Raw genomic sequence first — 27371 nt, 5'->3', positions numbered from 1 at the left:
GGCACCCCACTCCAGTCCTCTTGCCTGGAAAATCCCATGTGTGGAGGAGCCTGGTGGGCTACAGTCCATGGGGTCGCTAAGAGTCGGACACGACTGAGTGACTTCACTTTCACTTTCCACTTTCATGCATTGGAGAAGGAAATGGCAACCCACTCGGTGTTCTTGCCCAGAGAATCCCAGGGACGGGGGAGCCTGGTGGGCTGCTCTCTGTGGGGTCACACAGAGTCAGACACGACTGGAGCGACTTAGCAGCAGCAGCAGAACGTTGCAAAGCTGGGATCATACAATGTGTAGCCTTTTCAGATTGACTTCTTTCACTTAGCAATATGTGTTTAAGTTTCTTGAGACACATTTAGAATGAATGTATAGTTGTGATGATTACTAGCAAAGACTCATTTAAAAAAAAAGTGCTTTGAAGGACTTTGCTGGTGGTCCAATGGCCAAGACTCTGCGCTCCCAACGCGAGTGGCCTGAGATTGATCCCCGCTCAGGGAAATAGTTCGTACATGGGCCAAGTTAAGAGTTTGCATGCTGCAATTAAAGATCTGCTTGCTGTAACTAAGAACGGGTGCAGCCAAATAAATAAATATTAAAAAAATGTTTTTAATACTTTGAGCCATGAAAATGTTCAGTCTCAGTTGAAGTCTCCTGAACACCCCTGTTAGCTGCTGTTGAATATATGAGGAACTTGTGAGTGTATCGACAATACAACGGAATATCCTTGCAACAATGAGTGAAATCAAGTATTTTATTTCTTAATTCCAAGGTCATAGAAAAATACTCTGGATTAAAAGGAAATTCCTAAATTTCAATCCATGCCCTCTTTTTTCCACGAAAAGAAAATCAGTTGAGTCACAGCTAATGATATTGGGGTTTCAAAGGGCTGATCTGTTAAGCTTCGGTCTGTGTTGGGCTGTCTGGAATGGTTTCAGGTCAGATGTTCCGTCTTGGCTGTTGGGCACTCGTTTAGTGTCACGTTCCTGAAACTGCACCCTGGTTAGTCCTTATGGCATACGCCACAACATCACCTCCAAAACAAGGGGGATCTGTTCTAATTCTCTTTTTTTCTCGGCAAATGACTGTATTGAGATAGCTAGTTTTCATCTGTCTTTATCCTTCCCTTGTGGGTCGTCTTTGAGTGAAGTGTTTTCTTTACTTGAAGCTTTTGAAGAATTTTTTTTTTTTTTTTGAAGGGAAAAAATCAAAAGGCTAGAAATGAAGCGGCTTTGAAAATATCATGGAAATAGTGTCTGGGTGCAGCTGACTGAACTTACGTAAACTCTTTGAAAGTTGGACTGACTGGCATTCATGTTTGATCTCGTTAAACCAATAAAATACGGATGTAATCTTTCTATGATTACCAAAGTCCCACTGTCTGATGCTACCTGGAGGTTAAAGTGATGATTCTAGAGGCAAATATCTTTCATGCCTAATGTACTTTGGCTCTTTATTTTTGCTGGCTTTCAGCCAGAGTGAGACTTTATTGCAGATACTGTATTTTATTTTTTGTTGTCAAGTGGCTTAACTGGTGAATGCTGTTGTAATCCGGCTAAAAACTTCCCCCTGGGCAGGATGTTGAAATGCTCTGGGTTTTTATATTTTTCCATTGCTCCTCTGCTCAGAGAGCATTCCAGGTAAGCTGCATAGGTGGATGGTGGGGTGTCCACGCACACCTGGCCCAAACACAGTGGCTGCAGCTAATCGGGGGTTTACAGACATCCGCCATGCCATTAGGCAGTGTTCTTAGAAGTTCTTTGTAGAGATAAATTGTGTGGAAGATGCTGATTGATAAAACCAAAAGCATAGGGCAGCTGCAAAACCTTGTCATGGGTGGGGTGGCGGGGGGCAATTGTTTTAAAGAAAACAGGAATCTCAAAATCCCAAAAGGAAATAGAGACACTTTGGGTGGGGAAATGTGTCTGTGTGTGTGTGTGTGTGTGTGTGTGTGTGTGTAGAAAACTTCTACGTGGAGAAAACTCCATGAGTAAATTCAAAAGACAAACAGTGTACTGGAAACCTTTTATTTAAAGCAGTAAGTAACAGGCAAATTATTACTAAGTCTAATGGGTACTAATAGCTGCTACAGTATCTAAGAAGAGGGTGGACTCTCCAAAATAGAAATGGTAAAATGAAGAGTCAGTTCACCGTAGAGGAAATACAAATCAAAGGCAATTAAAGCAGTTGCCCTCTCATCACGTTGACCAATGTTGGAAAATTGCTACCACTCAGGGAAGAGCTGACTCATTTGAAAAGACCCTGATGCTGGGCAAGATTGAGGGCAGGAGGAGAAGGGTACGATGGAGGATGAGAGAGTTGGATGGCATCACCAACTCAGTGGACATGAGTTTGAGTAAACTCTGGGAGTTGGTGATGGACAGGGAGGCCTGGTGTGCTGCAGTCCATGGGGTCGCAAAGACTCAGACACGACTGAGCGACTGAACTGAACTGAACTGAACTGAACTGAAGGGAAGAAAACATGGTTCTTCCCACCCCAACCCGACCCATCTCAGTACCCCAAACCCCCTCACCCTCTGAGCCTCACTAATAAGATGAAACCAGTTAGCATAGGATGCGTGTTATACACGGGAGCTGGGAGTTTCACAGTCCAGAATTACTCTTCTACTTCTCAGAACAAAAATAATGGCAAACATAGTAAAATTTATAATCACAATCATCTTTTTTTTTTTTTTTAAACATCTAACTCTGTGCCAACCATTTTGCTAAACTCGTTACGTGGATTATCTTTTTAATCTTCCCCAGCAAGCTATGACATCCTATCTTTTGTAATAAAAAAGTTAACGATTATAATCATAATAAACCTCTCATGCCTGCTTGCTGTTGCCCCCAATATTTCTTTCTAAGGACAGCGTTTCATTTTTTGTGATTAATGGGAAATTTGGCCTCAAATGAAAGTGCTTCGGTGGAGGAAATGTGTTGGTATTAAATCCCAGGAAAATGTCAGTGATAGATGGGCTCAGTGGCTGCTGGGATAGGGTGTGCAGGCCAATGGGACCGGCATCAATGTGTGTTTCAGCCTGGGGCTGGCAGTCGTGTTTGCGTTTGTCAGGCGGCTGAAAGCACCCTTCCCTGGATTCGTCTGTTGTTGAGGTTTGACCATTTTACCTCCAAAGCGAACAGAAGGATTCTAACCAAGATGTGCCATGAACGGAGCTTCTCACAGCTCTAATCTATGTTGTTGTTGTTATTATTTTTTTAATCCTAAGACATATACTAAGTGAAAAGTGTTCTTTCCAGTAATTTGTAACCGGCTCCACTTCCTGCGTGTTCACCCCATCTCCTCGCCTATTCCCTGCTCCAGCCGCCCCACCTGACCTGATATTCTCTGAGCTTACAATGTTGGGAGCTCTCTGGTCCGATTCCTACTCTCCTTGTGGTTTATCCATCTGGAGATTTCATTCACAGCCTGCTCTCAGTCTCTCTGTCTGTCTCCCTCGCTTTTCTTCACCATGGCACTCATAGCTGAGTTTCTGGATTGATCATGTAGGTGACTATGACAGATAACCAGAGCAGATGCTTGTACTGTCTCAATCATGCTATTTATCGAGAATACTCAGGTCAGTGGCATATGACCCCGCTGGTAATATTTTTGTCAGCCCATCACTGGGGGCAGGGAGCAGTTGCCATGCCTGCTTCTGTAGCCCTGGGCACCCTTGCAATTGGCCTAAGAAGCTGGCCCAGTTGCCAGCGTGAAGGTTTCAAGCGGATCGGAAACAGGAATCCCTGTGTCCAGGAGCACACTCCCATTGAGGAGCTTAAGACTCAGGGCAGGGAAAAGAGGTCCTAGAGCAGGAGGGTGTGTGATGCATCTCTCCAGAGCAGAGGCAGAACTGCAGAGGGCCTGCCCATGTGTCCAGGAGAAAGAAGACCAGGAGGGGAAGCTGGTGGACACCGGTCCCAGGTCAGGGATCCCAGGGCAAGGGGCAGGACGCGCTGACCTGACTCAGGGAGGCCGAAGGTCTTCAGACCACACTGTTGTTGTCATGGAGTCGCTCAGTCGTGTCCGACTCTTTGCAACCCCATGGACCATAGCCCCACCAGGCTCTTCCGTCCATGGGATTTCCCAGGCAAGAATACTGCACTGGGTTGCCATTCCCTTCTCCAGGGGATCTTCCTGACCTAGGGATCAAACCCAAGTCTTCCACATTGTAGGCGGATTCTTTACCAGCTGAGCCACAAGGGAAGCCCAAGAACACTGGAGTGGGTAGCCTTTCCCGTCTCCAGGGGATCTTCCCAACCCAGGGTCTCCTGCACTGGCAGGAAGATTCTGGTCTATCTAAGCCACCAGGGAAGGCCCCCTCAGACCGTGACCCTGCTGAAGGAGGTGGTCAAGATCTGGCCTTGACCTAGTCTCCAAGGTTGGGAGTCCATTTGCTTTAGCCCTGTGTCTCTTTGGAAGGAACCTCACTGGTTCCCATATCTGGGGCATGAGCGCAGGGCACTCAAGTTGGGGTCAGGCTGTGGTCTGCCAGACCTGGTCCTTGGAAGTCCTAGCAGGACTCAACCCCACATGGGACAGGCGACAAACACCCTTCCCAGACAGGACGACGAGGAGAGAAGTTCTCCCGATGCCCCAGACCCTGCCCCCAGCATTGCCATAACAACATACTTCTCAGCGTTTGGCCCCTGCTTCTTGTTGCTGTTGTTAACCCTCTTTATGGGCCTCCCAGGTGACTCAGTGGTAAGGAACCCATCTGTCAGTGCTGGAGATACAGGTTCGATCCCTGTATCTCCAGCAAGATGTCGTGGAGATGGGAATGGCTACCCGACTCCAGTATTCTTGCCTGGGAAATCTCACAGAGAGAGGAGTCTGGCGGGCTATAGTCCCTGGGCTCGCAAAGACTCAGACATGACTGAGACATGTCCGAACACAGTACAGTCGGCTTGTGACCAATACCTTGATCTGTGACCAATACCTTGATCTGCCTAAAGCCCTTGTGAACATTGTCACCAGTTTTTATGAAACACTGGGTTTTTCCCATAATGGCCTCTTTCTTGAACATATTATTGCCAGTAATGAAACCATGTCCACTGTTTGTCCAGCTTTGGCCCCCACCCAGTCTATTAAATTCTTATTTCTCTGATATCAAGCCTACAAAAGACCATGCCTGACCTCAGTCCAGGCTGTTCATAGACAGCTCCAGCCCTTATTGATGGATTGGTAGGCATTGATAATGTAGGGAGATATCAGTGCCCACTGAGGATGAGTGCAGCTCAGCGAGGGGGTAAGGAGGTTAATACCAGATTATCTAAAATTGTTAGGGGCCTTCAGCAATTTGGGGGAGTTAAGCTTGTAAAGGAGACTCGAGTTAGTACGACAGAGACACTTAATGGGGAAAGCTTTCCTGCCGGACGGAGATCTTTTAGCCCAATGATTTTTAGATAGAAGAGGGAAATTTCTAATCCTAAACAGTGGAGATCTACCCAGTGATTTTGAGACTCCTGCATTAGGAAGATGTGTTATTGTGAATGGAAGAGCAGACATCCATAGAATAGAGTCTGACAGTAAAAAAAGGATGGGTGAAGTATTGATGTATGTGACAGTGGGGGTGAGGCAAAAAGACTGCTGTTCGGTTGCTAAGTTGTGTCCGACTGTTCGCTGCCTCATGGACTGCAGGATGCCAGGCTTCTCTGTCCTCTCCTATTTCTCCTGGAGCTTGCTCAAACTCATGTTCATCGAGTCAGTGATGCCATCTCATCCTCTGTCACCCACTTCTCCTTCTGCCTCTAATCTTTCCCAGCATCAGGGTCTTTTCTAATGAGTCAGCTCTTTGCATTCAAGTATTGGAGCTTCAGCTTCCGTCCTTCCAGTGAATATTCACGATGGGTTTCCTTTAGGATGGACTGGTTTGATCTCCTTGAGTCTCCAAGAGACTCTCAAGAGCACAATGTAAAACATGATGAAGTGAAATGATCCAGACACAGAAGACTACGTATGTTCTGGTTCCATTTACACGAAGTGTCCAGAGTAAGGAAATTTCTAGAGAAAGAATGGATGTTAGTGGCTGTCAGAGTCGGAGGAGAGGGCCTGCAAAATGGACAGTTTTGTGTCAGAGGTGATGAAAAAGTCCAACAATTTGTGATGATGGTGGCACTGCGTTTCTACTAAAAACCACTGAATTTTTCAGTTTAAATGAGTGAATTTTGCATATGTGAATTATGTATCAGAATTTTGTAATAATATTTTTCAAAAGGTATATTATTGGTTCAGTGTTCTTTTGAGTGCAAACAAAGGCAATACTATTCTATTCACTATGATATTCTTAAAATTAAAAGTTTAGGCATTCAGCCATAGGTAATGGGCTACTTTAATCTCGTAGCTAACTTTGAACTTCAGAGAACAGGAGGTCACAGCGTCTTAATTACCAGGTGACCGTTTCCATTAGCTCTCCCAACCTATCCCAGCCTAGCACAGTCTGATGTAAAGTATCATCATCCAACCAAAATTTTAGTCATGTACGAGGACAAGTTTCAGACAGAAATTCAGAATCTAAGGATAATAAATCATAGTCCTACAGAACTGTACTTCCAAAAAGATGCGTGCACCCCTGTGTTCATGGTGTCACTATTTACAATAGCCAAGATATGGAAGCAATGTAAATATCCATCAACAGATGAGTGGGTAAAGAAAATTATATATAGAATAAAATACTAGTCAGCCACAGAAAACAATGAGATAAGGCCATGGCAGCAACATGGATGGATGCAGAGATCATCACGTAAGTGAAATAAGTCAGACAGAGAAAGCTGTCATTTACATGTAGAATCTAAAATGTGATACGAATGAACTTACCTATGAAGTGGAAAGAGACTCACAGACGTAGAGGACAGACTGATATTTGTCAAGGGGGTGGGGTGGTGGAGAGGGACAACTTGGGAGTTTGGGGTTAGCAGATGGAAACACGCATTTATATATAGGATGGATAAACAAGGTTCTACTGTAGAGCGCAGGGAGCTATACTCAATCAGTTCAGTTCAGTTGCTCAGTCATGTCTGACTCTTTGCAACCCCATGGACTGCAGAACGCCAGGCCTCCCTGTCCATCACCAACTCCCCGAGTTTACTCAAACTCATGTCTGTTGAGTCGGTGATGCCATCCAACCATCTCATCCTCTGTCCTCCCCTTCTCTTCCCGCCTTCAATCTTTCCCAGAATCAGGGTCTTTGGCAGTGAGTCAGCTCTTTGCATCAGGTGGCCAAAGGATTGGAGTTTCAGCTTCAGCAGCAGTCCTCATTCACTCAATATCCTCTGATAAAGCATAATGGAAAAGAATATGAAAAAAATGTGTGTGTATATATGTGTGTATATATATATATATGTATGTATAACAAGGTCACTCTGTACAGCAGAAATTAACACAACATTATAAATCAGCTATACTTCAATAAAATAAATTGGACTTTGAATAAATCCTAATCCTGGCATTTGGTGTGTTTGAGTGGTTTGTGCGTATCCCCTCACCTACTTATAGCGCTGACCACATGCAAGAGCTAATGTCTTTATGCTTTACAGGCGGATGAACTGAGGGACAGACAAGCCCCTTGTCCAGAGTCACACATCCAGAGAAGGGGGAAAGAGAGAGAAAGAGAGAGAGAGAGAGAGAACATTTTTCACATGGTATCTGACTTCCAGGCTCAAACTCTTTTTACTGATTAGTTGAAATTGAAAAGCCTCCAGGAAGACACCTCTGCGGGTCATTTTCCTGCTGGTCTGTATTTGATCACTCAGCACACCCCTGAGAGATAGCTCACACACTTTTCCTTCCCAGAACAGCTTGAAATTCTTCATTATTTTATATGTATTTGTATCACGAAGTCAAGGGCAAAACACGATTTCCATTAGAAACCCGCTTTTTTGTTTTCGGAAGAAAGACATAGCAGGGTGGCAAGTTGGTCTTTCATTAGGGCTGATATTTTTTAATTATATTAAAGCACACAGGTGTATGCAGTTTTCAAATAGAAAAGTATCTAACGAGTCAATGTTTCTTTTCTCGTTTTGCAGAACAATGGTTCCCTGGTTTGGTGCCAGAATCACAAGCAATGTTCAAAGGTATGTGCCCTACAACTGTATCAGTATTTTTTTTTTTAATTAATTTTGGAAAAAGTGTAGAGTCACAGGAACCTGCAAAGCTAGTAGAGAGAAATCACAGGTACTGTTCACTCTCTTTCCACCAATGTGTGTACCGTATATATTCGTAGCACAGTGACAAAAGCAGATAATCATCATTGGTGCAAGGGATGTATGAATATAGTTTTGTAACGTTTTTATCACTTGGACAGATTCCGTTAATGTAGTCACTGCTGCAATCAAGATGTATGTATCAGTATTTCTATGTATTACCTTATTTGTCTCTCCCTTCTCTAGCTATTTTAGTCAGAAATGTTTTTAAGGAGAACACATCTTCTGATTCCACCAGAAGACTTCCTGCATTCGACCTACAGCGAAGTTATTTTGTATGTGTTTACTTTGTGTGCAGGAACTGGTCGTTAAGTAATTCGATTCTTTAAGCAAGCAGCCTCTTTTCTATTTCTGCGTATTTCTTGTTGCACACCCATGTTCCAAGTTTCACATTATTCTCAGTCATATGTTTGACGGCATACATTTCTCAGTCCGAAAGCATCATAAGCTATAAGAATCTGTATGTGTGTATGTATGTATTAGACATGCCCCATTTGCTTCAGCTCTAGTCTGAAAGTTGGCTTTATATTCAGATAGTATAAGTGAATACAGTTGAAGCCTGCTGCACATACTAGAGTGCAATCGTAGAGTTTGCTGAAATGTCTTTCGTGGGTGCTAGTATTAGACTGAAAGGTAAAGCCTTCTTTTATTTTACAGTCAAAATCGTATAATCGTGTGAACGTGAAATAATTTGGTGAAAGCAAGCTTTGCTTACCTCTGACTCTAGATTCTGGGCAGAAACGCAATGTCTGGTCTGCAATCCTTTTCCTTTTTATATAGTATCGTAAACATTGGCCCTGAGAAGACATTTTCTGATATCTGTTATATTAATTGTTCTTCAACTAGTGTTGAATTTGTTTCTGTCATCATTACAGAAAAAGATTGTGTGTGTGTGTAAGAAAATATGGCCACGCGACTAAATTTCATAATTAGTTTGTTTTTTTTTTTCCCCCAGTTTTGTTGGTTGGGTATTCAGTTCAGTTCAGTTGCTCAGTCATGTCCAACTCTTTGCAACCCCATGAATCACAGCACGCTAAGCCTCTCTGTCCATTACCAACTCCCAGAGTTCACCCAAACTCATGTCCATCGAGTCGGTGATGCCATCCAGCCATCTCATCCTCTGTTGTCCCCTTCTCCTCCTGCCCCCAGTCCCTCCCACCATCCAGTGAGTCAGCTCTTCTCATGAGGTGGCCAAAGTATTGGAGTTTCAGCCTCAGTATCAGTCCTTCCAGTGAACATCCCGGACTGGTCTTTAGGATGGACTGGTTGGATCTCCTTGCAGTCCAAGGGACTCTCAAGAGTCTTCTCCAACACCGCAGTTCAAAAGCATCAATTCTTCAGTGCTCAGCTTTCTTCACAGTCCAACTCTCATATCCATACGTGACCACTGGAAAAACCATAGCCTTGACTAGACGGACCTTTGTTAGCAAAGTAATATCTCTGCTTTTCAGTATGCTATCTAGGTTGGTAATAACTTTCCTTCACATGATGGTAATTTTTTGTATCTGTATTATTTGTGCTTAGCACCCCTTTTATCCTTACCCCATCAAGAGATTAATTCTTTTTTATACATTTGAAATTTGAATGGGAGAGATTCATTTGAACTGCTTCTAAAATACCCTAATTAAAGAACATTGCAACTCTGGGGAATACAGATCGATGAACCATATTTCATAATTGAATGATCAAGGCTGACATGAGAGACTGAATTTCACAAGAACAGAAATCAGTTCCTTTTGCCTGAAAGCAAAAATGAATCAGTAAGTCACGGCTAATTCCAACAGAACCTTTGGACTATATTACAAAGCTGACGTAAATTTCAGGGTTGTCTTGAGTCTGAATCCGTGGGGATGAACCTTACATGTTAATCAAAGTTTACCTCCTTTGGATATTATCACTGGGTACATTTGCAGATAGTTTGCATTTCTTTTGAGACTTGAAGCACTGTGTAAGCTTTTCCCCTTGATCTTCTGGTTAATGGAGTGAAGGGTAAGCAATGATAACTCCATTTTACACGTGGGGAAAATCAGGCACACACATATTGGATAATGGTCCTGAAATAACTCAGCAAACCGGGTGTGGTGGTTGTTTAGTCACTAAGTCGTGCCTGACTCTTTGTCATCCAATGGATGGTGGCCAGCCAGGATTCTCTGCCCATTGGACTTCCCAGGCAAGCACACTGATAGAGGCAACTCAAGTTGGGAATGCTGTCTCCATTGTGGTCTTGAATGAAGATCTACAGCTTTAAAAACCGTTTTGAACAAATATTGGGACAGAAGAGTTAAAAAAAAACCTCACCAAGTCAAAAAGTTAGGCTGATGAGGTAACTGAGTGTATGTTAAAAGATAAAGCTTATGTAATATTTCATAGAAAGTTGTCGTTCAGTGGTTAAGTCGTGTCCGAGTCTTTGCGACCCCGTGGACTGCAGCACGCCAGGCTTCCCTGTCCTTCACTATCTCCCCGAGTTTGCTCAAACTCATGTCCATTGAGTCAGTCCAACCATCTCATCCTCTGTCGTCCCCTTCTCCTCCTGCCCTCAATCTTTCCCAGCATCAGGGTCTTTCCGATGAGTCGACTGTTCACATCAGGTGGACAAAGCATTGGAGCTTCGGCTTCAGCATCAGTCCTTCCAGTGAATATTCAGGACTGATCTCCTTTAGGATGGACTGGTTGGATCTCCTCGCAGTCCAAGGGACCCTCAAGAGTCTTCTCCAGCACCACAGTTCAAAAGCACCAATTCTTTGGTGCTCAGACTTCTTTATGGTCCAACTCTCACATCCACACATGACTACTGGAAAAACCATAGCCTTGTCTATACAGACCTTTGTTGGCAAAGGGATGTCTCTGCTTTTTATAGAAAGTGCACAGTTTCTAATTAGTTCTGGTTGCGTCTGCAAAGTTGGTCACCATCAGGATCTTTCTAGGACATGGGTTCTTCCTCCCATGCAGTTGCCAGCCTTGTCCAGCCTACCAGCATCTCTTGTCTGGACCAGTCTGTGAGCATGCTCTCGGGTCTCCCACATTCTACTGTGTGCATGCGGGTGCTGGAAAGACCCTTTACATGTGTGATCGGAATCATGCTGCCATTTGACTCACACCCTTTACTATCTAAGCATCTCCTTCAGTGTAAACACTGTCTCATCTGCCTGTGGTCTGTCTCCACTTCCTCCTGTGTTCAGTCCCCATCAACATGTCTTTTACCTCCTCCCAGAAAGCTTCTCCCATAGACACCCAACTCACCACACACCACCGCCCCCGCCCCGATTCACATCTCAGCAAAAATACCACCTCCTCAACCTTGCCCTCCCGTATCACCTCCCACCCCTTTACAGTGTCCTCGGCCATACTACACCCTTGTCATTTTATATACCTATTTCTTTGCCTCTGCGATTCTGTCTCCTTCACCAGAAAAGAAGCTTCAGGCAGCCATTGATTGTGTCGCGCTTTGTTCATTGTGGGATCTTGAAGCCTAGAACTGTGTTTGGGTATGGAGTCATTGCTGACCGAGCATTTGTCTTTTTTTTTCAACTTTTTATTTTGTATTGGGGTATAGCTGATTAACAAACAATGTTGTGATAGTTTCAGGTGAACACTGAAGTGATTCAGCCATACGTATACATGCATCCATTCTCCCACAAACTCCCCTCCCATCCAGGCTGCCGCATGACATTGAGCAGAGTTCCCTGTGCTGTTCAGCAGGTCCTTGCTGGTTCTCTGTGTTAAATACAGCAGTGTGTGCGTGTCCATCCCAGACTCCCTGACTATCTCTTCCCCCATCCTTCCTCCCTGGGAACCATAAGGTTATTACAGAGGATTGAGCAGGGTTCCCTGTGCTAGACAGCAGGTCCTTGCTGGTTCTCCATGTTAAATACAGCAGTGTGTCTATCTCCATCCCAAACTCCCTAACTATCCCTTCCCCCATCCTTCTCCCCTGGGAACCATAAGTTTATTACAGAGTATTGAGCAGAGTTCCCTGTGCTGGACAGCAGGTCCTTGTTGGTTCTCTGTGTTAAATACAGCAGTGTGTGCGTGTCCATCCCAGACTCCCTGACTATCTCTTCCCCCATCCTTCCTCCCTGGGAACCATAAGGTTATTACAGAGTATTGAGCAGAGTTCCCTGTGCTGGACAGCAGGTCCTTGCTGGTTCTCTATGTTACATATAGCAGAGTACATGTCTATCCCAAACGCACTGACTTATCTTCTCCCTGGCAACCATAAGTTTGTTTTCTAGGTCTGTTCATCTCTTTCTGTTTCGTAAGCAAGTTCATTTGTATAATTTCTTTGTAGATTCTACATCTAAGGTAGGTCATAGTGTATTTCTCCCTCTCCATCTGACTTAGTTTCACTTAGCGTGACAAGCTCTAGGTCCATAGATGTTGCTGCGGATGGCATGACTTCCTTCTTTGAAATGGCGAGTAATCCTCCACTTTATATATGTGCCACAGTGTCTATATCCTTGCATCTGCTGGTGTACGTTTGAGTCATTTCCATGTCTTTGCTGCTGTGAATAGCGCTGCACTGAACACTGGGGTGTGCGTATCCTCTTGGATCAGGTTTTCCTCTGGATATATGCCCAGGAGTGGGATTTCAGGGTCGTGTGCGTATGCTAAGTTGCTTCAGTCGTGTCTGACTCTTTGTGACTCCATGGACTGTAGCCCACCAGGCTCCTCCGTCCATCGCATTTTCTAGGCAGGAATACTGGAGTGGGTTGCCATTTCATTCTCCAGGGGGCAGGGCCATAGCTCTAGTTTTAGTTTTTTAACGACCTTCCATACTGTTCTCCGACATGACTGAGCGACTTCACTTTCACTTTTCCCTTTCATGCATTGGAGAAGGAAATGGCAACCCACTCTAGTGTTCTTGCCTGGAGAGTCCCAGGGACGGGGGAGCCTGGTGGGCTGCCGTCTATGGGGTTGCACAGAGTCGGACACGACTGAAGCGACTTAGCAGCAGCAGCAGCAGCAGCAGAAGCATACTGTTCTCCATAGTGGCTGTACCAATTTACATCCCCACCAACAGTGCAGGAGGGTTCCTTTTTCCCCACACCTTCTCCATTATTTACTGTTTATGGATATATTTTATGGTAGCCATTCTGGCTGGTGCTCATTAAGTGTTTGTGAATGATCCATGAGTGAAATGTATACATTACACTTTCTCCCTCCTCCAAAGTACATCCTTACTGTACTACCTTCAGGGAAAAAAAGGTTAATATAATCCATTTTGTACCTGAGTAATGTAGCATGATCAGTTTATTCAGTTTAGTCCAGTTTCTCAGTTGTCTGACTCTTTGCGACCTTATGGACTGCAGCACACCAGGCTTCCCTGTCCATCACCAACTCCCGGAGCTTGCTTAGACTCATGTCCATCGAGTCAGTGATGCCATCTAACCATCACGTTCTCTGTCGTCCCCTGCTCTTCCTGCCTTCAGTCTTTCCCAGCATCAGAGTCTTTTCCAATAAGTCAGCTCTTTGCATCAGGTGGCCAAAGGATTGGAGTTTCACCTTCAGCATCAGCCCTTCCAATGAATATTCAGGACTGATCTCCTTTAGGATGGACTGGTTGGATCTCCTTGCAGTCCAAGGGACTCTCAGGAGTCTTCTGCAACACCACAGTTCAAAAGCACCAGTTATTCAGCACTCAGCTTTCTATATGGTCCAACTCTGACATCCATACATGACCACTAGAAAAACGTTAGCTTTGACTGTACGGGCCTTTGTCAGTAATGTCTCTGTATTTTTTATTTTAATATGCTCTCTAGGTTTGTCAAAGCTTTTCTTCCAAAGAGCCAGCGTCTTCTAATTTCACGGCTGCAGTCACCATCGGCAGTGACTTTGGAGTCCGAGAAAATAGAGTCTCTCACGGTTTCTGTTGTTTCCCCATCTATTTGCCATGAAGTGATGGGACTGGATTCCATGATCTTCATTTTTTGAATGTTGAGCTTTAAGCCAGCTTTTTCACTCTCTTTCCCTTTCATCAAGAGGCTGTTTAGCTCCTCTTCACTCTCTGCCATAAGGGCGGTGTCATCTGCATATCTGAGGCTGTTGATCTTTCTCTTTCCCTCTGCAGTCACGATGCCAGCTCGTGCTTCATCCACCCCGACTTTTTGCTTGATGTTCTCTACTTGCAAGTCAAATGAGCAGGGGGACATTATACAGCCTTGAAGGACTCCTTTCCCAATGTGGAACCAGTCCATTGTTCCCTGTCTGCTTCTAACTGTTGCTTCTTGACCTGCATACAGATTTCTCAGGAGGCAGGTAATTAATTATTTACTAATTAATAATTTTCCACAGTCTATTGTGATCCACACAGTCAAAGGCTTTGGCATAGTCAATAAAGCAGAAATAGATGATTTTCTGGAACTCTCTTGCTTTTTCCATGATCCAGCGGATGTTGGCAATCTGATCTCTGGTTCCTCTGCCTTTCTGAAAACCAGCTTGAACATCAGGAAGTTCACGGTTCACGTATTGCTGAAGCCTGGCTTGGAGAATTTTGAGCATTACTTTACTAGCGTGTGAGATGAGTGCAGTTGTGCAGTAGTTTGAGCATTCTTTGGCATTGCCTTTCTTTGGGATTGGAATGAAAACTGACTTTTTCCAGTCCTGTGGCCACTGCTCAGTTTTCTAAATTTGTTAGCATATTGAGTGCAGCACTTTCACAGCATTATCTCTCAGGATTTGAAATAGCTCTACTGGAATTCTATCACCTCCACTAGCTTTGTTCGTAGTGATGCTTTCTAAGGCCCACTTGACTTCACTTTCCAAAATGTCTGGCTCTAGGTGAGTGATCACACCATCGTGATTATCCTGGTCATGAAGATCCTTTTTGTACAGTTCTTCCGTGTATTCTTGCCATCTCTTCTTAATATCTTCTGCTTCTGTTAGGTCCAGACCATTTCTGTCCTTTATCGAGTCCATCTTTGCATGAAATGTTCCCTTGGTATCTCTAATTTTCTTGAAGAGATCTCTAGTCTTTCCCATTCTGTTCTTTTGCTTTATTTCTTTGCATTGATCGCTGAAGAAGGCTTTCTTATCTCTTCTTGCAACCTGCCTCTTGAGAAATCTGTATGCAGGCCAGGAAGCAACAGTTAGAACTGGACATGGAACAATAGACTGGTTCCAAATAGGAAAAGGAGTACATCAAGGCTGTATATTGTCACCCTGCTTACTTCACTTCTATGCAGAGTACATCATGAGAAATGCTGGACTGGAAGAAACACAAGCTGGAATCAAGATTGCCGGGAGAAATATCAATAACCTCAGATATGCAGATGACACCACCCTTATGGCAGAAAGTGAAGAGGAACTCAAAAGCATCTTGATGAAAGTGAAAGAGGAGAGTGAAAAAGTTGGCTTAAAGCTCAACATTCAGAAAACGAAGATCATGGCATCCGCTCCCATCACTCCATGGGAAATAGATGGGGAAACACTGGAAACAGTGTCAGACTTTATTTTTTGGGCTCCCAAATCACTGCAGATGGTGACTGCAGCCATGAAATTAAAAGACGCTTACTCCTTGGAAGGAAAGTTATGACCAACCTAGATAGCATATTCAAAAGCAGAGACATTACTTTGCCGACTAAGGTCCGTCTAGTCAAGGCTATGGTTTTTCCAGTGATCATGTATGGATGTGAGAGTTGGACTGTGAAGAAGGCTGAGCGCTGAAGAATTGATGGTTTTGAACTGTGGTGTTGGAGAAGACTCTTGAGAGTCCCTTGGACTGCAAGGAGATTCAACAAGTCCATTCTGAAGGAGATCAGCCCTGGGATCTCTTTGGAAGGAATGATGCTAAAGCTGACAATCTGATACTTTGGCCACCTCATGCGAAGAGTTGACTCATTGGAGAAGAGTTTGATGCTGGGAGGGATTGGGGGCAGGAGGAGAAGGGGACCACCGCGGATGAGATGGCTGGATGGCATCACTGACTCGATGGACGCGACTCTGAGTGAACTCCGGGAGCTGGTGATGGACAGGGAGGCCTGGCATGCTGCAATTCATGGGGTTGCAAAGCGTCAGACATGACTGAGCGACTGAACTGAACTGAACTGAATTAATAATAAAGATCATTTATTATTAATTAGGAAATTTTTCCTCCTTTAATGAAGTCAGGTTTCATTAGCAGCTTTCAGCTCCTTCGTAATTTGGAACAGTGACTTACTGTCCAGCATTGCTTGAGGTCACAGCCTGAGCGACTTTGCTCCCCAGGGGATGTTTGGCAATGGCAGGAGACATTTTTGGTGGTCACTATTGGTGATGGGAGGCTACTGGCATTTAGCGGGTGGAGGTCAGGGGTGCTGACAAACCGTAAAACGTATAGGACTCCCTCACGGTGAGGAGCTGCCTGGCTTCAGTCTCAGTAGTGCCAAGAGAGGTTCCGAAGCCTTTGTCTGTGCATTTTGCAAGTTATAAAAATAATTAAGGGAGAAGGCAGGAGGAGAAGGGGATGACAGAGGACGAGATGGTTGGTTGGCCTCACTGACTCAATGGACATGAATTGGAGCAAGCTCCGGGAGATGGTGACGGACAGGGAAGCCTGGTGTGCTGCAGTCCGTGCGGTCCCCAAGAGTCAGACACGACTGAGCAACTGAACAACGACAAAAAGAATTGAAGAACACAGTTCTATTCTCAGAAGTTTTACTTTATGACTTGAAGGGAAATAAACACATGGTTTACTGACCATGTGGTATGCACCTAGCACCTTTCAGAGGTCCATTATAATGTTAGGAATTCTGATTCTCATCATATATAGTTTCTGTAGAGGATCTGATAGTAAATATTTTCATCTTTGTGGTCCTTCAGATCTCGGTGGCAACTACTCTTGTGGCCATTGTAGCCTGAAAAAAAAAGTGATCGATAGGAGATAAATGAAGGTAAGCGGCTGTTTTCCAATGAAACATTACGTGCAGACACTGAAATTGGAATTTCATATAACTTCCATATCATGACATTTTATTTTTGACAGCCACATTTAAAAAAGTAAGAACAATTCTGTGCTCGCCAGCTGTACAAAAACAGGTGCTGAGCTGGGCTTGCCCACTTGCTGTAGTTTGCCAACCTCTTTTGTCTGCCAAGGCATCCCCATGGGCAAAAGCAAGCAAAAACCACACCGTAAAGTAGTGTTTTTCTCTCAATACAAAGACATATCTTGATGTATTGAAACTGATAAATGGACCGTTAATAACACCTCGTGTGGAAGATTGTTGATCAGCTTCTGAGGATTCGTTGACTGTTCAGTTCAGTTCATTCGCTCAGTTGTGTCTGACTCTTTGTAACCCCATGAATCGCAGCACTCCAGGCCTCCTTGTCCATCACCAACTCCTGGAGTTCACTCAAACTCACGTCCATCAAGTCGGTGATGCCATCCAGCCATCTCATCCTCGGTCGTTCCCTTCTCCTCCTGGCCCCAATCCCTCCCAGCATCAGAGTCATTTCCAGTGAGTCAACTCTTTGCATGAGGTGGCCAAAGTACTGGAGTTTCAGCTTTAGCATCATTCCTTCCAAAGAACACCCAGGACTGATCTCCTTTAGAATGGACTGGTTGGATCTCCTTGCAGTCCAAGGGAAAGGAATGATAAATAAAGGAAAGGAAAGGAAAATGAAAGTGAAGTCTCTCAGTCGTATCCAACTCTTTGCAACTCCATGGACTGCAGCCCACCAGGCTCCTCCGTCTATGGCATTTTCCAAGCAAGAATGCTGGAGTGGGTTGCCATTTTCTTCTCCAGGGGATCTTCCCGACCCGGGGGTCAAACCTGGGTCTCCCACATTGCCGGCAGATTCTTTACCGTTTGAGTCACAAGGAAGCCCAAACAATATGAAGAAAATATTAAATCACATTTAATTTTTGGACATTCAGTGATTATTAGAGCCAGTAAGAGTTGTGCGTGTGTGCAAAGTCACTAAGTCATGTCTGACTCTTGAAACCCCATGGACTGGAGTCTGCCAGGCTCCTTTATCCATGGGATTCTCTAGGCAGGCATATGGGAGTGGGTGGCCATGTCCTTCTCTAGGGGATCTTCCCGACCCAGGGGTCAAACCCATGTCTGTTACTGCACTGGCAAACGGGTTCTTTACCACTAGCGCCACCTGGGAATCCCAGTAAGACTTATTCAGTCATTAGTGTCCAGCTCTTTGTGACCGCATGGACTGCAGCACACCAGGCTTCCCTGTCCTTCACTGTCTCCTGGAGTTTGCTCAAACGCATGTCCATTGAGTCGGTGATGGCATCCAACCAGCTCATCCTCTGCCACAAGGAAGACTTGTGGAGGGCTTCGAAAGGGGCAAACTGAAAGGTGGCTGGATGCTCTCCATCTCGCATCTTGTGGGTTATCTACATTCTCCGTATCCTTGAGCTGTTTTCTTCCTCTGCAAATGGTAGGAGGCTGATACGAATGCAGACGACTCTTGTCCGTGGAAATGCAAATGGTTGTGTGCAGGGGACTGCAAACTGAAGCTTCCCCATCAACAGACCATTTTGTGCGTATTTGTAAATCCAGTTGAGCAATCCTTTCTCTGTATCAGTATGTCTGTATTTCTTGGATGTCTCCTTTGAACCAAATGTAGGATATTCCTGGTCCTGGCAGTATTTCATGAGTTCAGTATTTGACGCTTGTTCATTTTATATTTGCACGAGAGTCATGCATTTGTAAGATGAGTATGCTTTGACCTTATGCTCCGTTACCTCTCTGAACCTTGCGCCTAAGACTGGCACTCTGGGTGACAACCACCCATCTGGGGTGCATGCATGCTCATTCTTCTCCTTCTGGGTGTTGTAACTGTCTTGGTTGACGGTTGTTTCCCACTTGGTTGTGAGGTTTTGAGTTGAAAAGCAGTAATTCGGGGCTCAATCTTGGTGTGGTGGCCTGTTGCTTTGATCTCAGTGGGAGTTCTGTTCTTATAAGGGCCATAACTCTGGATTGTTAGTGATTTTCCAGGCTTATTCTGAAGCCAAATTTGGAGGTGAGGAAGATTGGTTTTGCTCGTATGAACATCTGGATGGCTTCATTTTGCATCTGTGAAATTTATTGGATAAAGGTCAAACCCCAGAAACATAACTGAATGTGACTGTTGGAGGCTTTTGTTTTGTGTTAGATGCTTCCCATGATTTATGTGGTAATGACTGTAAGTCCATAGAGCCCCAGGAAAATACATCTTACGGAGGAAAATGAAAACTCAGGCACCCATGGAAATGCACTATGTCCAAATAGCCAAAGAACCAAAGTTGAACAGTTTATCTTTTGCAGTGTTGTAATATGCAACAGTTTGAAATTTCAGTTGTTCCTTTTACTTCAAAACACTTAAAACCTATGGTAATACTTACTGATATTCATGCAGTTTTCCCTGACTTTGTATAAATATCCACTTCAAGGACAAAGTTGATGTATATCGAGCATCTCTTGTCCAACGTATTGGTATCTTTTGGGAGTTTACCAAGTATTTCATAAATACAGTCCCCACTGACATGTCAAGAGAAGTTGTAGGTATATGCTGCTGCAAGAGTAGAAAACTTCTGCAATGTTATAGTTAATTCCCTTTATTTTTAATATTAGCATTGTTATTTTCGTAAGTAATGATCATGACGTTGTTCTTCAGTTGCTAAGTCATGTCTGACCCTTTGCAACCCCATGGACACACTAGGTTTCCCTGTCCTTTCCCGTCTCCCTGAGTTTGCTTAAACTCATGTTCACTGAGTCAATGATGCCATCCAACCATCTTATCCTCTGCCACCCCCTTGATTATAACTTCATTTTTAAGTAAATGGGATGTGATAATTTAGGAAGAGAGATATTCTATTTATTTAAACCAGTGGTGGAGTTAAAATGTGTATGGAATGCATAGGAAAAGAAATCGTGAGGTGTATTAAAATTTGGCTACTGTTCTTTTGAGAAATTGGTCTGTAATGCAATATTGTGCCAGCGTGAATAAAAACCGTTGAATGCACATTTGTCAGACTGTCCTATAATACCGTGTCAGTAAATGGCATAATCTCGAGTACCCCAAAGACTGCTGAGTGCTCGCCAAGTGATGAAGTCTCTCCTCTGGGAGACCTGAGCTCTGGGAGACCTGAGCTCTTAGAGTTCCTGGTGTCCATGCAGTTGCAAATCACACAATCAGCAAGTCTGAATTAGGGTTCAGTATTGCCTCCATCCAGTATCGCCGCACCAGTATGAACGAAGTGGCAGAATGTGGAGCCCGTGAAATCAAAAACAGATTACAGATGGTTGTGTGCTGTTCAGTTGCAAAGTCATGTCCGACTCTTTGCGACCACATGGACTGCAGCACTCCGGGCTTCCCTGTCCTTCAGTGTGTCCTAGAATTTGCTTAAACTCATGTCCATTGAGTCAGTGATGCCATCCCACCACCTCATCCTCTGCACCCCCTTCTCCTGCTGCCTTCAATCTTCCCCAGCATCAAGGATCTTTTTCCCCTGAGTGGTCTCTTTGCATCAGGTTGAGGCAGATGGTGCAGCTAAATAAATACCTCGTTTCAGAGCTTCGTTTCTGAAGTCGTAAGTGCTGAAGGCTCTTAGCAGGGTCGCTGTGCGGCCTGGCAGGTGGATTGGTGAGTTAATGGTTTTAACAACGAGAGATCTGAGGCACGCTTCCATCTGACGCAGCCTCCTGGAACGCAGGTTCAGAGCTCTAATTGGAGCCTCTAGCGTGGAAGGCAGGCTATAGTAGTGTCATTGATTTGCTTTCCCTCACGCCATCATTCTTATGGTAAGTGTTTTCCGCCTTCACGCTGGGAACTTTTATCAAACATATTAGTGTGCTTTGGGGCATCATTAGCTAGCAGTAGCTGGAACATTCTGAAGTTTTTTTTTAGCCTAGAAACTAGCCTGTGTGCTGCAGTAACTTGTAACACTTGGCTAGTAGCAAAATCAATATTTAAGGAAAAGAACAGGTTCTTATTTGGATTCCAGTCCAGCATGTGGCATGCGATTAGCCCAATGTGTTTCTGATTGTTTTGTATCAGTTTTTACGGCGATGAAAGAATTTCCACCTGCAGTAAACGTCAAAGCAAAGACACGGGGAAGGGAAAAAACACCTCCGTGTAACTCGTAATCCCCACCTCTTCCGCATCTCGTCCTCGATTTCTCCTCCCGTCTCATGGAAGGAGACACACACGAAGTCTCTTATTTGGGCCATGACTGAGGAAGGGTTCCTGAAAGCTGACTTGAGAAAGGGATTCCACGCGGAACATATGAGAAACATCTCCGCCAGCATGCGTTACACGGTGATGATCGTCTGCCTGATGTTTTGAAGTTGTAGTGTGTTCCATCAGAGGTTAGATTGCATCACCCACTCAGTGGACGTGAATTTGAGCCCAACTCTGGGAGGTGGTGGGGGACCGAGGAGCCTGGTATGCTGCATTCCATGGGGTCACAAAGAGTCGGACAGGACGTAGGAACTGAACAACAACGTTTGAGTTAGCCAGAAAGTGGCACTTACCCAACCAGTGGGCCGCACATTGAACCTGTGCCCCTTGCAGTGAAAACACGGAGCGGTGACCTGGGACCATGAAGGAAGTTCAGGGAATTTTTTTGTTTTTCACTTTTTATTTTGATTTGGTGTATAGCCGATTAATAATCTTGTGACAGTTTCGGGGGAACAGCGAAGGGACTCAGCCATACGTATACATCTATCCATCCTTCCCCAAATTCCCCTCCCATCCAGGCTGCCACACTGAGGAGAGTTCCCTGTGCTGGACAACAGAAGTTTCTTGGTGTTATCAGTTTTAAATATAACGTGTCCATCCCACACGTCCGTACACGTCCATCCCAAACTCCCTAACTCTCTTCCCCCTGACAACCATAAGTTCATCCTCTAAGTCTGTGAGTCTCTTTCTGTTTTGTAAGTAGGTTCACTTGCATAATTTCTTTATAGATTCTACATATCAGGGATGTCATAGTGTACAGGGAAATGTTATTAGTGACTGGGTGCGGGAGAGGGGTTGCAGGTGTGTGATCAGCTTATGGACATTATTCTGCTTGGTTGGTGGTGAGGTAACCAAGTGGTATTTTGGGAGTCAACCTTATCGGGCTTCTGGTTCTATCGGGTCTGGAATGCTTGTGGTCAACTTGAAGTAAAATTCCTTCACATGGTGGGGTTTCTGTATCTGCAGAACGGCTCAAGGACACGGCTCAGAATATTATCTGTAGCCCCTGAGGAGGAAATAGCCATCCTTGATTTCATTTAATGGATGAACTGTTATTATTGTGTCTTCCTTGACCGTTTTCCCATCTTTCTGCATTCTCTCACTTTTCAGATTAAATTTGCTTTTTGGATCTCAGGGGAGGCCTAGGAGGCTAAAGTTTTCAAAGAATCAGGAGGAAGTCAGAGGACACAGGGAAGGTCCATCTTGGGAAAGTCCCATAGGGCTCTGCTTGATTCCAGTATGAAGTGTGTATGTGTGTGTTTGATGGCTAAGCTGGGGACTTGTTCTAAACTCTCTTTCAGCCTAAAATTACTGCAGCCACGGATAGGATGTCCCACTGAGCTTGTACCTTTTTGGTTTCTTCCATGTTGGAAGAGAAAATACCATTTCCTAAGGAGGATCTTGACCAGGTACTTCCTTCACCTTCTTTGATGTGTGTGTAGGCAGAGTTAGGGTGACATTCTTATCCAAACAATCATCCTCGTTAGGATACGTAATTTTTGCTGTAGGTATCGGAGCTAACAGCACCTCTGCTGCCTGGGAAATGACAGTGAAAACCCACACGCCACTGCTTTGCTGGTACCTGCCAAGGGCTAGAAGCTCAAACCTTTTGTATCCTTGCAGTACAGAAAGTCATCCAGAGCACCAACATTTGTATGTGCCTCGTGGATAGCTCAGTTGATAAAGAATCTGCCTGCAGTGCAGGAGATCCTGGTTCGATCCCTGGGTTGGGAAGATCCCCTGGAGAAGGGAAAGGCTACCCACTCCAGTCTTCTGGCCTGGAGAATCCCATGGACTGTATAGTCCACGGGGTCACAAAGAGTCAAACACAGCTGAACGACTCTCACTTTCATGCATATAGAGTTTCCAGATGCTGTACCATCCATGCCTTGGTTAGAGGACTAAACTATGTCCCTTCACTGTCTCAAAATTGTCCTTTAATGAATGACATTTACTGAACCCCATGTTGCTGCAATGCAAGGCATGCGATATTCTCAGAGACTGTCTCAGAAACTCAGTCATTGGGGAATACTCTGAGGAACTTGCCAAGGACATCAGTCTGTTATTCTGTGCCGTTTTTAGGAGAAAACTTGGGCGGGGGCGGGGGGGGGCATTCATTGTCTTCACCTTGTTGCTTAGTCAGTCAGTCAGTCCGTCATGTTCGAATCTTTGCGACCCCGTGGACTGTAGCCTGCCAGGCTCCTCTGTCCGTGGGGTTCTCCAGGCAAGAATACTGCAGTGGATTGCCATGCCTCCTTCAGGCATGTTCATCTGATCAATAGTAATTATTCTTCCCCTAGAAACTGGTATATATTTTAGCCCTTGGACACTGTATTTTTCCCTTGGAGTTGGCTGTTGGAAGGCTCAACGATAAAGAAAATCACTTACTTTAGCAAGGTTACTGAACTTTATCTCATGTATTTTGGGAACTCGCTTTATCACTGACTCCACTTTTTATTGTCCAGTTTTTATCTGTTTTTCTGGCTATATCCGATGGAACTTTGAAAACTGTCTCGAATGCCATTAAGAGTGAGAAAGGCAACAGATGAGTCCATAAATCGTAAAATAGTAACTCGAGAAATCCCACACTGTGGCTGAAACTTGCCCCCGTGCGTTGCTTAGTTTCCTGAACCATTCTGTCTACAATTTCATGGTTAATTGACATGAGATGACAAGACATCTATATTCCTACCAGACCCCCTCTCAGCCGGGTGGTGATGACTAGGGCTTCCTTGCTTCCTTCCCTGCGAAGGAGCGAAGGTGGCCACTTGTCAGCTCGGCAATGGCTGTAACTGGGCCAGAGAAAAGGGGAGATTTCAGTTTGTGAAACCAGGGGGCTGCGGTAGGGACATGTTCTGAGCTGGGGCGGGGTGGGGGGCAGCGGAATGAGGTAAGTGGAACAAAGGTGAAAAGCTTTTGTCTGTGAGCGCCTTTTGGAGCCAAAGGGGTCTGGCCCTGTCTTCACAGCTTTCAAGTCATAAATAGCAGAGGTCAAAGAATAGTCTTTAAAACCACACAATAAAGAAAGGACTTCTCTCAACTGCGTCCTTTCAGAGCGGAGCGACCAGTGTGGGTGAGTTCATTTTCCATTGGTGCGAGGGATGCATCGACTTCAAGTGTGCACTTTGTAAGGATGGCCTGCCTTCGCTCTCCCCTCCTTCCTTGCCTCCTTCCTTTCTCCTGTTTCTTTTCTCTCTCTCTCTGCCTCTCTCTTTCCCTTCCTTCCTTTTTCCTTTCCTTCCTTCCTTCTTTTTATTATAGTCCCAACTGTCTGTGAACTTCAAAGACAAACCTTCCCAATCTGCCTTAGGTTATGGAAAGTCCCTCTTGAAAATTTTCAGCATTGAGACACAGGTGTGGATGAACTGGGTTAATCACCTTGTTTAGCTAAATGGAAAACCCCACTCAAGGGACAGGTGCTGCAACCCCGATGCGTTTTTCGTTATACCAGTGGCTCCATTCCTGTTAAGGTCTCTTCGTGTTGGAAGACAGATTGTGGGTAAGGCTGAGCTGAGAAGGAGAAGTGGGATCATAAGCCACTGCCTTATTAAACCGCATGCATTTGAATTCACTACAGGGGACTGATTCTTTGTCAGATTCCATGTCGGGAAGGCTGTTTACGATGAGAGCCATGGAGGCTCCCAGGCCTTGCACTGTGCAGGCGAAGGTCACTTTGAGGGTTTGGCTGCCTGCAGGTGGGGCTGGCCCAGCCTTTCGCAGACTCTTCTCCCGTGCCTCGATGGCAGCATTGTGACGAGGGGCCAGGGTAGCTGAGCCGTTCTTCCTCAGGACACGACTGGACGGACACAGCAACTCTTCTGGCCTCCTCCTGCTAAAGACGGTGGGACTCTGGAGGGCCATGTGCCCCCCACCCCCACCCTACCCTGGTTCTCACAGCTAAAAGGTTGAACTTGGGCGGTTGCAGATGAATGAGCTGCCTTTCCCAGGAGAAAGTGCACAATGGCCCCGGGACTATTAAGCTGTGAAGATTCATGCTCTGGCGTTTGGGGAGTGTGTGTTCAGCATCTTTTCCTTGGGGGAGGGAGGGAGAGGGGAGCTGTGCGCATTTTGGCTTTTTATACATTTCACTGTATGCACATTTTCCCTTTTTGTATGAGGAAATAATGCCTGCACTAAGGCTCACCCTCCCCTCCTCCTAAATCCTTCCACAAAAAAAAGATACTTATTAAGGCTGCCATTCTGAAGAACTAAATGCTTCTTTAACTTTGCTTTATCTGCTTCAATGAGCACAGTGTACGGAGCCTGGGGAATGCACATTACAGCCGCGAGCCGCCCTCCCTATTCTCTTGGGCTCTTTGGGCACAGAAGTAATCCCTTCCTAGAAGCCTTTGAGAAAGCAACTCAGCTATGCAGGCTAATCAACTGTAAATCTTGGCCATCCCCAACCTGCTGCGTGAAACTACATCGAAAAGTGTCCCGTTCCCCAGGAAAGCCTGTTGCTTTAAAGACAGACACTAATTTCAAGACCCCATGGCAGGTTTGCCACCAACATATCGATTTGCTGTAAAAAAAAAAAAAAAGGTCTGGGATGCAGCTCCGTCCTGCACCCATCCTCCGCTTTTGTGCTTGGCATCCCACGTATGTTTATTTCATCTCTTTGTCACTTGGAGACAAAAAGACAATGAACCTCCTTACAACTTTTGTTTTCCAACTGGTAATGGAGAATATTATTAGGAGACGTGAACTCTGGTGGAATATTGAATTATGCACACTCGGAGGCTCTTTTCTTTGACTTCTAAATCATTTTCTGCTCACTCCTTGGACAGAGTTTGGGAGGGAAAAAAAAATAACCTAGTTTGGGTGAGTCCCATCTCCAGGCTTCTGTGAGCCACTGTGCAGAAATCTTGCGTGTTATCACATTAGCTGCCATCCCGTTGATAGGTTGTGTCTTGCTCAGGAGGAAGTCAAGGCTAGGCGGCCTGCATGTTCCTTACACTTGTGAGAGTTCACCAACAATGCCTTTATAGTAGTATAAATCAAGCCTTAAGACCCTTAATGCATGGAGTTGAAGGCTCTTTCTGAATCACTAATGTCTAATGGAAATGGGACAGTGGTACATGCCCTCTGATATTTGGAAGGAAGAATGAGAACGTCATTTTTGGTCAATGAAATGTCCTTTCTTTACCTGCCTCATTCTTTCTGATATTGTTCTGTCCATATGTGCACAAACCACCGCCATATTCTTACTGAGTCCAAATTTGCTCTGCTGAGTGCAAGACAGGCCAGTAAGTTGGGAGACGAGGTGGTGCAGCAAGGAATAATGACTTTGTTGGGAGAGCCGGGAGACCGAGAAGATGGCAGACTAATGTCTCAGAATAACTGTCTTACTGGAGTCTGGACGCCAGGTTCTTTTATAGAACACACAGAGACGGGAGATGAGGAAGTAAAGCTTAAAAAGCCATTGGTCTTGCAAATATCTCCTGGAATGGCCAGCCTTGGGGAGAGTTGGGAAGGGCAATGTGTTAACATTCAGGCAGAGGGCAGGGTTCCCCTAGGCAGGCCTTCATGTACAGAGGTACCCTTTTAGTAAAAGCACCGGGAAGCAAAGGTTAACGTAAACAGGTTCTTCCCTGAAACAGTATTTCTCTCCTGAGGTGTGGATTCAGCTCCATGTCGATCAGTTCTGATTTACGGTTCTTTCAAAGCCCTCTAAGTCGCTGTGCCCTGAGTGAGACGCGTTTCTTCTGCCCTGTGCATGAGAGGCTGTGGATGGCGTGTGGCAAGTCTGGTCTTTGGGCCGCTGGCCTGAGGATGTGATTTGTAAACTCTGTGACCTGGCCCAAGTTGCTTATTTGCCTTCCCCAAACCAATTCCTCTCCCTGGATTCTCCATGTTAATGAAAAACATGAGTATTCATTCAGTCATTCAGCCTAAAAACTCAAAATCCTCTGTAGGGCCACCCTCTCCTTTACCTTTTCACCCGTCTTTCTGTGAAGCTCTTGAGATTCGTGTCTTGAGCTAACTTGCCATCCTCTCTTTGGTTCACACATGAGTTGTCTCTG

At 45.0% G+C, this 27371-nt stretch overlaps 1 protein-coding gene across 1 annotated transcript in view; it reads left to right on the top strand.

Moving 5' to 3' along the window:
• ANOS1 (anosmin 1) overlaps window positions 1-27371 on the top strand; it is a 221523-nt gene that overhangs the window by 34773 nt on the left and 159379 nt on the right. Inside the window, exon 2 of the mRNA XM_052663363.1 lies at window positions 8020-8067. Coding sequence (XP_052519323.1) covers window positions 8020-8067 — 48 coding nt within the window. The remainder of the gene's footprint in view (window positions 1-8019; window positions 8068-27371) is intronic.

Source organism: Budorcas taxicolor, chromosome X, assembly GCF_023091745.1.
Source record: "Budorcas taxicolor isolate Tak-1 chromosome X, Takin1.1, whole genome shotgun sequence".
NCBI lineage: Eukaryota > Metazoa > Chordata > Mammalia > Artiodactyla > Bovidae > Budorcas > Budorcas taxicolor.
The sequence above is the reverse complement of the archived record's forward strand: the minus strand, read 5'-3'. Positions and strand labels throughout refer to the sequence as shown.